Below are 13,095 nucleotides of genomic sequence, written 5' to 3' on the forward strand. Positions count from 1 at the left end.
TTTTCGACACTAAGATATGGGACACACAACATCACATTATACGTCAATAAGAAGAAGGCATGTCCCTTATCTCATTCAGACGATGAATAACATCCTTGAGACAGGTTTTTCACCAAAGTTCCTGGCCTGTAGTCTTTGTACTCCGTCAAGATTCAGCCCTAGCCAAAACCTGGAATAGACACTGTTAGAAAACAAAGCTTCCGAGTCAGAATGCCTATTTGACTGTTCCAGAAAGACTACTTCAACACCCTTACAAAAAACGACCGATCTCCGAAAATAGTCTTCTTTGGAAGGAGTTTGCTAATGAAAGAAGCTTCATTGTACTTGTCGAAAGGCGATTCCTCCAGTACTAGCCCTCTGATGCGATTTCTCTAATAAAGCCCATTGCCAAGCTGGCTTTAAGAGTAAAAGACTGGAACTTCCATTCCACATGCACATATGAGTACCATATTTGCTAGATGAAGGGCCTTTTTGTATTTCCTCAATTTCCAGAGAGCTCCTCGTTCAATTTCTTTGGCGAATCAGAGTCTTTCTTCCCCCTTTTCTTTTTTCCCACAAAATACTTTAACTTCATTTTTTATTTTGATTTAATACTGTGAGCAGGTAGATAGAGGACAATGCACTTAGAGTTTGATATTGCAAGTGATATCAACCGATGATGTTTGATTCAGCAGCCTGTGTCTCCAGAATCGCTTAGGTGAACAGGATATCGTGATCTTCCCGCGGAAGAATATACAATGCGAACACGACTGGCTGATCAGCGTTTGATTAACTCGCACTCAGGCCTTCCGAGCATACAGTTTGTATCACGTGATGTGATGTTGACTCACGCCTCAAGTGAGGATACCGAGGGATGAGTCACACATTCTTATCACTGTTTTCCGGGAACGAGTAAAAAATGCACAAGCGATAGTCTTACCCCATGTGAAACTTAAGATTTCGGAAGTAAAGAATTATAACTTGCGTTTTGCCAAAAGTAACTGTAATGGGTGAAATGGTGACTGTTGATTGCATTTTTATTGGACAACTGGATGTTTCTTACGTTCACATTCTATTTGCTCATAGGAGCATGAAGTGGACACATTGTTTACCAATCCCATGACTGCCAAAACTTGAATGAAGATGTTCAATGCGGATTTGACTGATCCTGAAATGACAAGTCTCGGTATGCGTAGCATGAGTGAAAAGGCAAGTCTTGAAGTTAGACCCAAATCACCTACCCTGCCGTGGACACTTTCCGTCACACTTTTACCCTTCCACAATAGGATGGGTCACAATTCGTTGCGTGCACCTAAAGGATTTTGTTCTTAGACTCAGAACTAAGTGCAGTTAACCGATCGGTCCAAATCAAGTTTCTACGGTCTGACTGAATGACCAAATGCAACTCAGTGGACGCCTAAGTGTTGGTCACACAGTATCGAAGAGCTTCCAAAGAACACTTGGCTGACCTGAATTTCCTTGAGTTTCAGTGTGACCTTCGGAAACAAGTAACATACGTCACAAATCGATTAACAGTGCTCAGATGACCTTCTAGCGTGACATTTCATGATTTGTGTGGACTCTAGTTGATGGCCACCAGGTATGACGTCTTCCAGCATCCCTAGACCAACGCATTTGATTTAGGAAGCCACGCTGCGAATTGTGTACTACGATCCGCACAATTTTCCACACTTCTGTTAAACTGTTAACTAAGAATTTTCTGTGTTTCCTTCCGTGTCCCTGCAGCTCCTGGCCATCCGCCCGATAATGTTTATAGTAAGTTCTTTGATCAATTTCGTCATCTTTACCTTGCTTTTCCGAGTATAAGCGAGGCTTGGAACATATTTGCTTGAATCATTTCGTTGATAAAACCATTCAAAATGAATAAACGTTTCCACTTTTATCTTGCTGGTCCCCTCGATTCACTGTGAAGCAGCACCGGTCCCCATAAAACGGGTTCGGAAATAATGGTAACTCTTTCCACAAAATGCACTCAGCTAAAAAATCACTTAATCAAGAAAGTTCTCGACAATTTTCTTCAAGCTATGGTGAAAAAGTTCTGCCATCTTAGGATCGATGTATCAATAACGGCTGCTTGTAGAAACCATCAAAAAGGATCATTCATACTGTTCTTCCCTTTGTGTTGTTTAGTTTGCTTCTGAGCTCTAAACGAAATCAGAAAGCGCCCCGAAACGTCACTTTTTGCCCACTAGGTCAACCATCAAAATGGGACGTTGTCATTGGTTAGTGAAACACTTGTGTGTGAAACAGTACCTGAACCTTGAAGCTGGACAAGTCTGAAGCAGCACCTCCTTACCAGGATCGCTCCTCTCTCGGTACTAAAGCAGACTGCCCTCGAAACGTAGATGACCATGACTTACACTGCTACATTTAACAGTCCCCCGATTTGGCTGCTTTGCACGTTTTTTAGTTAAAATTAGACAGTTTCTTGAACTATTCATCCAAAAAAACCATTGTGATGTCATGGAGCAGACCTAATGGATGGTATAAGTAGTGTCCACCCACAAATTCACGAGTCACCAACTTTTTGACTCGTTGTGAGTGCACCCCGTTCTGTTCTGCCAGTGCAACAAGTTATTCAATAAAAGTATCAACCTCTCGTTAACTTGTAGTTTTGTTTCTCCTGAGTGTCACCAAAACTTGAATGCTGGAAAACTTGGCTATCTGGATGAATTCATACTGCAAGTAAAGGACCCCTCAAAAGAGACAAAGCTTTCTCTGTAACAATGGGCAAAGATGAAGACTGTCCCTTTCCCCGCTTCGCTTCCTGAATAAAAAAAAGGAATACGGTGTCTTCAGTCCCTTTGACACATTCTAAACTGTCACAAATTTAAATTGTCAAACATCAGCCCAGATTACAATTCAGGATAGTTCAGTAGTAGCCATGGTGGCTTCTGTGTGACCGACCTTCTGTTTTGTCCCACAGTGGTTTTCACATGTGATGGACAACAGTGTAATGCACGTAGTTCACATTGATTGTAGGCTTCACGAATTTCCAGTAATACCACCGAACCAACTGGTTGGCATTATGGGTAACTTGGAATATAAATTATTTAACTTAGTAGGTTTTCCGTTAACAGGTTATCACCTCGAACTCCATGTTCTAAATGCATCAAGCTTCAGGAATAAACCACACATCCGTATGGCGAAGCATATTCACGCAATCATACATAAGACAAAGCCGAAAAACGGGTGCGAATAGATAGTTCATGCGTATGAATTTTACAGTGACTTCCTAAAAAAACTTCCTTGCATGACGCAGTTTGTCAGTATAGGGGTTCATTAGGTAAGTCAGACTGATCAGGCTAGTGATATGGACAGAGAATTCACAAAGTTGATAAGCACCTGCAAGTTAGCAGAGAACAGAGCTCATCTAGTACGTTGGCGCCAAATGACTGAAAGTCCTGACTAACAAACAATCAGTTGACAGGTCTAGGGCAATTGCTGCGCCACCTTTTCACCCACCGGGGTTACTACACAAACAAGTGTGAATATGTTTATCTCTTCAAATCTGGTCATTCGGAGGCATCTGATATTCGCTGCCGAAGTACGGTGATACTACTTATGGGAGGGGCATGCGAGTAGTATGTTTTCTCGTAAATCCGCTTTACGTCTCTTGAAAAGTGAGATCTCTTACGGACTTTATAGGGTCGCTATGTTGCAACTGAGTAACAGTCGATGAATATCCAGGAAAGTTCAGGAAGACGCGTTCAAGGAGAAGATGGATATTCAGTTTTATAAACAAGATGTATGTGAGAGTTTTACTCCCCTGTCCAATAGTTTGTAACTGTTCAGTTGGCATTTTCTAATGGATAACTCCTCAGCGAAGGCCTTCTTCTTTTCACTGGTATCATACACTACAGATTTCAGAGGTTCGGAGGCCACTGCTAATAGGCTCTAATAAGGAAGACATCTCAGGTTGGTGTTAAACCTCTCTGGTAGTTACCCCAAGACTGCAGAGTGACGTTGTAGCAAGAAGCTAGGCATTTGGACAAACATATTTAGGTGCAGTTTAGCTGTCAGACACGACTGTGTATATACTGTCTGTATTCGGAAGTGTAAGACAATCCCTAGTCGCCCGTCTACTGCGCACCTTTAACTGATGAACCGGTGCTTCGGGTGAAGAAGCGGGATAGACATACCTCCAGTTTCTGAAGGCAGGTGGTTTCATTCATGACCTGCTGGAAAACTCTACCTCAGCGAGTCGCTCCGTAGATTTGGTTTATTTTGGCTTTCCTGGTAGCTGTTTCCACCTGGTCTGCCTGGTCACCATTCCGAAGAAGTAGTCTGGTAGCTGTTGCCCCCTGCTTTTTCTCAGGTTTCATCGTACCGCTGTATTCTATCCAGTGTGGCTGACAAGCACGCAGAAGTGGGCGAAGTTTTACGGATTACACGACCCTTTTAAATGAGCTGTGGGATTTACTATATACGTGTCTATATGTCTAACTGTCAATTATACGCTTATCCTTCAAATTCAGGATTTCGGTATCGTATGAATCTTACCCCTGGAGAAATGTGGAAGTTGGATGATCAATTCCTTCTGGACAATTTGCATGATTTTCCCCCTGAAATGCATCATCTGGCAATCGAAGCTTCGTTTGACGTTCGAGCACCAAACAATACATATGTGAGTTCTTATTGGTCGATTTGTAGAGCCTAACCCCACCCATTGGCTTTCTTGCAACCTAATGAACGGACAACATATTTTCTTAACCTGATACTTATCAATCAGCTAATCTAGACAAACACATCCTGCGTAATTGATGTGCTATCTCTTATTCCTCGGGCAACCACAGATTTAGAATGGTATTACTTGAACTTGAAGAGGCAGTGGTGTTAGTTGACCAAGTGAATCAGAGATCAACTCGAAGAATAGAAACCAGGAGACAAAATCATTCGGATTCTTTCCATTGTATGACTCTCAAGCAGTAGGAGCGAAACATGAAATGCCTTCGAACTGAGTGATCGTCAAGTCCATACGAGACTAGACAAGTGGATCAGAAGCCTTCAGCTAATAGCTCACTTGATAAAAATACACGTCGATAAATTGAAGAAATACGGTTTTAAACTCGCCACGAAATTCTCGGCGGCATCCGGCTAGTGACTATGCTTCATTAGTATTCCGAGGTCAACGACATCTTTACCGGGTTTAGAAGTAAGACAGATGGGCAAGTCAATGATTACAGGATTTTCCCGGTGCCTTCAATATCTACGGACTATTTTTGTTCATAGCCACACCACTCTTGTTTGAACGGGCGTGTTCCTGTTCTGGCGTAATTATTCCAGTGAGTCCACACCAAAGGGAAGCACCGGACTCGAGTTTCGCTTTCATTAGAGCTCATCAGCAGTGCATACCCCGACGAGGAACAAAAGTACCTATCCCACAAACCCCAAAATTGCAACCAAAAATCTGCCCAGTGGGGTTCAAGCGTGTGTCACGCTCTCTGACTGGGATGTCCTGATTGGCAGGTCAGTCGATCGTCACAACCAGGACAGTTACTGGATCGTCGTTCGATGGGTCGGGCACACAAATCACACCGCTCAAGCGTGAACACGTTCGCCTGTTCAGACGTGAAAATTCAGATGCGTTACCCCCCAAAACCCCAAGTCTACGGAATAGTTGAATGACGAGCATCTCCTCCGATTTTGCTTTCCATTTACTGCTGGAGCTTTACAAAAATCTCATGCTGGCTGTTTTCACGCATGAGAAACTGTATAATACCTCGCTGGAGAAGTTCAGACTCTCGATGAGTCTATCTGAGTAGGCCTGATGCCCACTTGTTGTATGCAGTAGTTTGATCAGTTGAGGCAACTTTCCTTCCAGTAGTTTTCAGAGCCTGAAGTTTGGTTTGAATCTACAACTGAAGATTAAACCAGATAAACGAGTATTTTTATGGTATGCGAAAATGCTGGTTCATATTACAAGTAGATAAGGGCAATTTTAGGCAAAAATTCACATGAGGGACATCCCTAGTGAAGGGAACAACATCTAAATATGGATTTTTCGAAGCCGGGCACTTAAACACGACTTTATCAAAGGGGTATTTCGGGACAGCCCCATTAATTAACGAAGTCCAAGGAAGTGACAGTCCAGTAGTGACAAGGAACATGACAGTTTACTAAAAGTTTTGATATTTGATAGTGTATCATGCATACTTGGATCAACAGAACCACGTTTTACTCAGTCAAAGCTCACTGGTGTTCTATAGTTCCCAAGCCTTAAATCTTAAGCACGGAGTAACTGAACTCGATAAGTACGAGTGGATGAGAACAATCACCCCTAAAACGTGCATCTCACACCATTTCCACTCCTTCTTAAACCTATTTTGAAACTCGGAATATCAGTCATTATCAGATACGTAGACGAACTTATAGGACTGATGGGTTGGGCCTTTGAGACCATATCCTTTTAACTTCAGGAACCTGGCGCCTTTGGTAAAGAAACAAGCACGATTTAAAAACATAAAAATTGTTGGCAGAACGAAAAATGGAATATCGCTGCTAGATCCAAAGCTGGTAATCCAACCGGCATAATAATTACCGAAGAAGGCACAGCGATCAATAAGCATTGGCATGTTTTTTATTTTATTTTTGTCACCCGATTGACAACTAGCTCTGGTAGGCCGGGGTTGGAAAGATGTAATGGCGTTATGGAAATACACTCATTTTCAAACTAATTTGGTTTCGCGAGACACTCACCTGGAGCCCAGCTGAATCTCTCGTTTGTGACGTTTCCAGGTAACTGAATGTGCTGCACCGGGCCACCTCATGTTTCAGTCACTACGATTTTCGATATATCGCGATACATACGTATTCGTAGTACACTGCTCATAAGGCTGCTAAAGATTCGTCGGCAGCCCACGACCGGTTTCGCCCTTCTTGGAGCTCATCAGATAGGCGCAGTCCCTGAGTTTGCGTCAACCTCGTGTTCTACTTGTAATGACGTTACTCATACCGGTAACGTCCAATAGTTTTGAGCCTGGTGGTATGGATAGGGTAATCTCCTGAATGTTAGTTACTTCGTGGTTTCATCCATCGACTGTTGATCAACGGTATTTATAAGCTTACAGTGCCGTGTCCTATCTGTAGTGGAGTTTTTTCACCGCTGTAAACATAATTGCATGCAGAAGGTTCGAGGAAGCTGAAAACGGCCAACGTCAACAACTGTGTCTATGCCCCATTTTGTTTTGTCAAAGTATAACAATGGGTCTGTTTTTCTCTAGATACCGTCATTATAATAATGCAAAACACCATCCAGAATTACCGTAGAAGAAACGAAACGACACCCCCTTCCGCCTTCCAACTGTCCCCTCGGTCCTCCTTGTCTGAACTTTACTTAGTTAGCGAACCTGTGTGGTTGCTGGAGAGGTTGGAATCCCCCAGGTGAGATTTCGTCCTCTGAGTGAAGCCCATCTATACTGAAAAACCAAAGAAGTCTGTACAGCTGTTTCATTCTTGTTTGGAATCCTAAGCAGTGCGAATCTCACGAAACTCCAAAGAAGTTGAGGCCCACAATCACCCGCCCAGCTGTTGAAGACTGAATCTTTCTGCTACGAGTAAGCGACCATCAGTATGTTTGACTACCACTAAAACCGGATATGGCATCACTAACCATTCAGCCGCGAGATTCACATAATGTGTTCACGTGTTGGCTGGATCTCCGAGTGAACATTCCTCATATCATGGTCCATTTGTCCTGTAATTAATCCTCCTTTCTGAGTTGCTCATACTCTGTTCGTAAAACGAAGATATTTCAGAACTTTTTCAACTGGAATTTTCGCAAAATCTTCTCGTGCTATCAACAAACTATGAGTAGTTTGGGGAGAACCATGGTTCACACCACCAGTGAAACCACTCGAGGACTTAGTCACGCCATATATTGATGTGGATTGTGTGAGGGAAGGGTGAGTGACGACATGTTTCTTGTACTTGTAAACCAATAACACGGCTGATCAGCGGCTTGTCACCGGACAATTTAGTCTTGAACCAATATCCGAAGGTCTACGAGTTCGTCTTTGTACAATACACATTGGTTTTCTATAGAGGAAACTGTTGGTAGCTCAGGTAGCGTAGATGGTCTTTGGCTTGTTCGCTGAGCTGAGCGATTTGACTGCAAACGTTTCTTCACCGATCAAGGCGACATCATCAGTGCGTTAGTGGGGAGCGTAGTGGTGTGTAGCGGTGGGTTAGTGGTTGTGCGTTGAGTAGTTTTACGTGTGTGTTAATATACGTGCTGCTAGTCGGGATGACCTTTGATCTCGATTAGTTGTTCGTGGGCGTCGAAGAATGAGGGCATAGGATAACGGAGCAACCAATGGAACCGCCCGACCGAACAACTAATCGCAATCAAAGATCATCCCCGGCTAGCAGCATGTACATTAACGCACACACAACTCTACTAAAAGCACAACCACTAACCCACCGCTACGAACCACTACGCTCCCCAACAACGCACTGGTGATGTGACCTCCGTTGGTGACGAAACGTTTGCAGTCAAATTGCCCAGCTCAGTGAACAAGTCAACGATCACACACTGGTTTTGATTTCCTTGAAGAATGAAAGCGTTGTATAGCACTTCTCGGCTTCCCAACGGAGAATGACTTCAATTGTGAGTGTACGTGGCTGTATTGAGAAAACATCTGTCATTAGTTTGTTTTAGGAAAGTCCCAAAAGACCATCCAGCCATGAGTCCGTTAAACAAACAGTTTCGTCGATGTGCTGCAATACTCGCGCAAACATCTTGCTCTTATTTTCAAACATTTTCGGCCCTAGGTACTTCCAGATAGCTGTCTTGAATATGTGATTTGAGCAAAAACTGGGTAGGTTTTCTGCATGTTTCCCGTGAAATCGACTAATCGGTTGCGGTTAAAACGTCGTGGCATAATTGTTTTTTTCCAAGGAGAGTGTTAGGAATAGGCATGAATCGCATACCAAATTGCTTACAAAAAAGATTTAATCAACAATCATCCGGTAGATGCTTTTGTGGGACTAGTAGTGACTGTTCTCTGTTCTTTTTCACCCAAAATCAGCTTTTCCTTCACGCTGTAAACGTGACCGTTCCACAGGAATTCTCCTGGAGCTGTGTCCCAGATGAGTTGCTTGCGCAAAATGCACGGACCCAATGTCGCTCGATCAATCCACTGGTATTCGCCACAAAAGAAAGCAAAAAAGAATATGACGGTAAGATTCTCCATCAGCCGAACGTCTGTGCGTCACATTCTGTTACTGTCCCAGACTAGGCTGATTTTTTTCTCTGCCACAACCCAAGAATCGAAGGTTTTCGACAGTTGGCTTTTTGGTCAGTGACAGAACTAGTTCCGTTTGGGGGGGGGGGTTGACCTCATTCGACCGTCATTCACTGTGTGGTTCAGAAATGAATGGTCCTATTTTGATAAATCATTTTATGGTTTAACTGGAAGAAGGAAGTATTCACAAAGTCTGTCTGTTTTGCAGGTAACACCCATGAGATGAATAGAACAATGTAGAACGATTACCAAGCTTAGCTAATTCACTGATTTTATGGCTTTTTGGCGTAGTTCAGAGAGACAGTAGCAGGGGGAGTTGTGGATTTTCCTGGAATAGCACAGTGTTAATTTCGTTAGATCTCAGTCAAAGATGGAAGTTCTACACAGATCGATTTTATGTTTGTTTGTGATGCAACTGAACTGAAGGCGAGTATTGACCGCTCAACAAAAGGCTTCCTTAGATTACTTGCTCGAGTAGCGTTCGAAAGAAAACCGGTGTTTTGCAAAAAGGTGACGAATGAATTCGGTAATTCAGCAATAGTTGCAGTCTTATGCATCACACTACGACACTAGAAAGAATTCACCACCCTTTTCCCATCCATGAGGCTTTTTATTTCCTCAGATGGAATGGATTATACCTGGTCTGTCAATTTTCACTGAACGAACCACACTGCTGACAAGTTTGGTGAAAACTCTCCGATAGTCCACAAACGGCTTCGTCCATTTTGGTAGGCGCCGTCTCCGAGGTTTCCCTATAGTGAACACTACGTTCTACTTGAATCCAACTTGCATTCAGTTTACAAAATACACTCGTTTACGGACTAACCTGATTTCAACGGGAAACAGCCGAACCTCAGTTGAATCTCCAGCTTACGATTTTCTTCAACTGAAGGCGACGTTATTGTGACATTAAGAATGTCGCAGTGCACTGTCTAGGCGGAGCACACCACTCCTAAGATGACTGTAAGCTTTTTGACGGCACGTTTCGTTTTTCTTCAACTTCATTGGATGAGCATAGACTTCCGTCAACCTAGTTTTCTGACTCAACCAAAATTGTACGAAGTTCGCGAAATACCCTCATTTACAAGGTAGTTTGGTTTCAACGCCGGAAGTTATTAAATCTCTTGTTCAAATGAGTGTGCCACACAGGGAGGTCCCATGTTTCAGTTGCTATGCTATCCAAGAAATAGAAAAAAAGTTTTCCCTGAGCTTATTTATTCCGCCAGTAACGCCAAAATGAGCGTACCACCGATAAACTGAATATATTTACGCCTCAAAAGTTTCCAGTAAACGCTCTGGTCACAAATCATGAAATAAAGCAGACGCATCCATGTAGATTTGGAAACTTACAGAAAATGGGGAAAGCAACGAAAGCCAGACGGAATTTGTTTACTACTTCTTTCGGTAGAAACAAATTCATATGTTTAGCAGTCCAGTGTTAGTTGTCTTTTCAATACACCAATCGATGAACTCATATGTGCCTACGATCAATAAAATCATAAGAAACACTTATCGATGTCAAGAGGGCACGCAATTCTGGTCTCGAAACCCAACCAGTATAGTTCAGGTGTGGTTATATATTATACACATTATGGTAAACAATTAGCCCGAAAAGTAAGGCGACATTGGCCTGATTCATTCAGAGGAAAAAGCGTACCAGCCGGCACTGGGCTTACAATGACGTAATAGCTTAACTAACATGGAAAAATTCTAACCAGCAAAAGAACGTAATGGAACTCCAGGGGCACCGGCCAAAGTTTTGTTGGTTGCCACTGAAGGGGGAGCTTCAAGGGCGGATGATAGCCCCCAGTTGCTCAGACCACTGAGGATTTCCTCCAATCTTCAACTCTGACCCACTAGGCAAAGGGTAATGGGGTTTCCTTTGTGACTCTGCCTACCTACCTGCTTGGCTTCGAGGACTGTTTTAGGCTGAGGACGCGTGGGGTAAAGTAGACACGTCTCATTGTTGATGTCATTGTGTAGAGCAGATACCTTTGGAGCAACATGGGGCAGTTGGTGAGTTTCAACTCTACTTCGACTATGCTGGACAATGAGCATGTGGTTACCGCTAACAAGTGGACAATTAAAGAATATGGCTTTTGAGGTCAACCGTTTCGAACCCTTCTTTTCTCGAAAAAAGACAGAATAACTATTTCCATAGATATGAAAGTGATGGTTGTCTGGAGGACCGATCTCGTCGCCTTCACTCTCCTGTCTCAGAGAACAGTACCGGGAAAGAGCCCTGGACCGTCTGGCTCCACGATTATTCCTAGTTCGAAGACTCACTGTTCTTTGTCTGATTCTTCTCCCTTGTTCGTCCGAACACAGTCACCCTTGCAGAACGAATTTACGGCCAGTCTAGCCCGCGCAGAATTATTGCAACACCCAGACCCGACCAACTCGTCAAACTAACAGCTTTTTTCCGGGAGGTCTGAAAAGACGGACCTAACTAATGATTCCGTAACTCTTCGGAAGTTTTGCAGGTTACGGTGAACAGTTTTCCCAAGGTTGGCTCTAACCAGAAATATTTCAGATGAATCCTTACAGAAACGCTGCACTTAGAAGTGGGAGACCATTTTCTCAAAAATCCGGGACAACATCAGTACCGAGCAGATAGAAGTTCCCTTCCCACTTGCAACGATTTGTTCCTCAATGGGTCGCAAGGATAATGCATAGCCTTAGAAAGTTCTGTTCAGTTTACTGGAGCCTCATCATGGCAACTACTGATATTTTTTCGGCCAATCGTTGTCCTGTACGTATTTGAAAACATTTATGTCTGATTATTGCTATTCTGGGTGGAATATTTAGGGTAGAAAAAGTGATCAAAAAGTGACCTTCTAAGGACAGGTCCTCTTCTTGGTGACCTTTTTGAAAAGGGCTATTTTTCCCTCCAATGTGGAATGGCCCAATGAAGCTTACGGAAGTAGCCAAACTGGTAGACTAATGATCCTATCATTCCGAACATACATACTTTGTGGCAAGTGAAAAAACAAGTGCGTTTCGTTTTGAAACACCTTGCTGCCTACAGAATTGCACTTTCTTTCTTCTACGGGTTTCTTGTGGTTCTACTGTTTCGTCGCAAAGTGTGGTTATGAAATGATGAGTTTGCAGGATGCAGTATGCACAAGATGACAAATGTCACAAAACTCCACTTGTGTTCGAGATTTCTTTCCAGTCTGCAGTTTACACGAAATATTTGGCTATCATTTGAAGGTCTATCTCTGGTAGTAAGCAAGCGTAATGGATTGGTCTCATGTTCCTCTTCTTGCCCGCCCTGACGACGCTAGAGAAGACCGTCTCCAAAGAGGAGCCGATTTATTGGATTCGTTTTGTTGTCCTCTTGGAGAAATCGTGGAAAAGTGGCCCCTTGTTTGGAACCGTTACCCGGAAGCAGTTATCTAACAAAAAAAACATAGAACTAGTGACCGTTACCCGAAGCAGTTATCTAACAAAAAAACATAGAACTAGTGCTTGGTTGATGGGAATAATCAATAAATCGAACTAACTCGACCTTTAAATGTGTATATGTTTGGTATGAAGTGCACTCTCTGCAGGGAGTCCGGCCGCTTGAAAACCTGATCAAGCACATCCGTAACTCAGCTTAGTTTGCGTACTCTTCATGAAACCTCAATGCAAAAGACCCTATCATATTCTTTACATATGTGGACAATACTGTGCAGTTTCACATTTAATGAAAACCCAAAAATACCCCTTAAAAATCAGAGGCTGGGATCGGTTTTGCCTCCGTTGGATGTTCAGGGCACCAGCGTATTATACTGCGTTAGTCGTTCAACTCGTACAAATCAATGCATTTGAAAGGTGATGCCGACCAGAGTCATTTTACGAACTG

At 43.0% G+C, this 13,095-nt stretch overlaps 1 protein-coding gene across 1 annotated transcript in view; it reads left to right on the top strand.

Moving 5' to 3' along the window:
* T265_11658 (hypothetical protein) overlaps nucleotides 1–13,095 on the top strand; it is a gene marked incomplete at both ends in the record, with an annotated part of 116,410 nt that overhangs the window by 87,187 nt on the left and 16,128 nt on the right. Inside the window, 2 exons of the mRNA XM_009178369.1 lie at nucleotides 4,479–4,627; nucleotides 9,030–9,180. Coding sequence (XP_009176633.1) covers nucleotides 4,479–4,627; nucleotides 9,030–9,180 — 300 coding nt within the window. The remainder of the gene's footprint in view (nucleotides 1–4,478; nucleotides 4,628–9,029; nucleotides 9,181–13,095) is intronic.

The sequence above is a fragment of the Opisthorchis viverrini genome (genome assembly GCF_000715545.1).
Source record: "Opisthorchis viverrini unplaced genomic scaffold opera_v5_539, whole genome shotgun sequence".
Lineage (NCBI taxonomy): Eukaryota > Metazoa > Platyhelminthes > Trematoda > Opisthorchiida > Opisthorchiidae > Opisthorchis > Opisthorchis viverrini.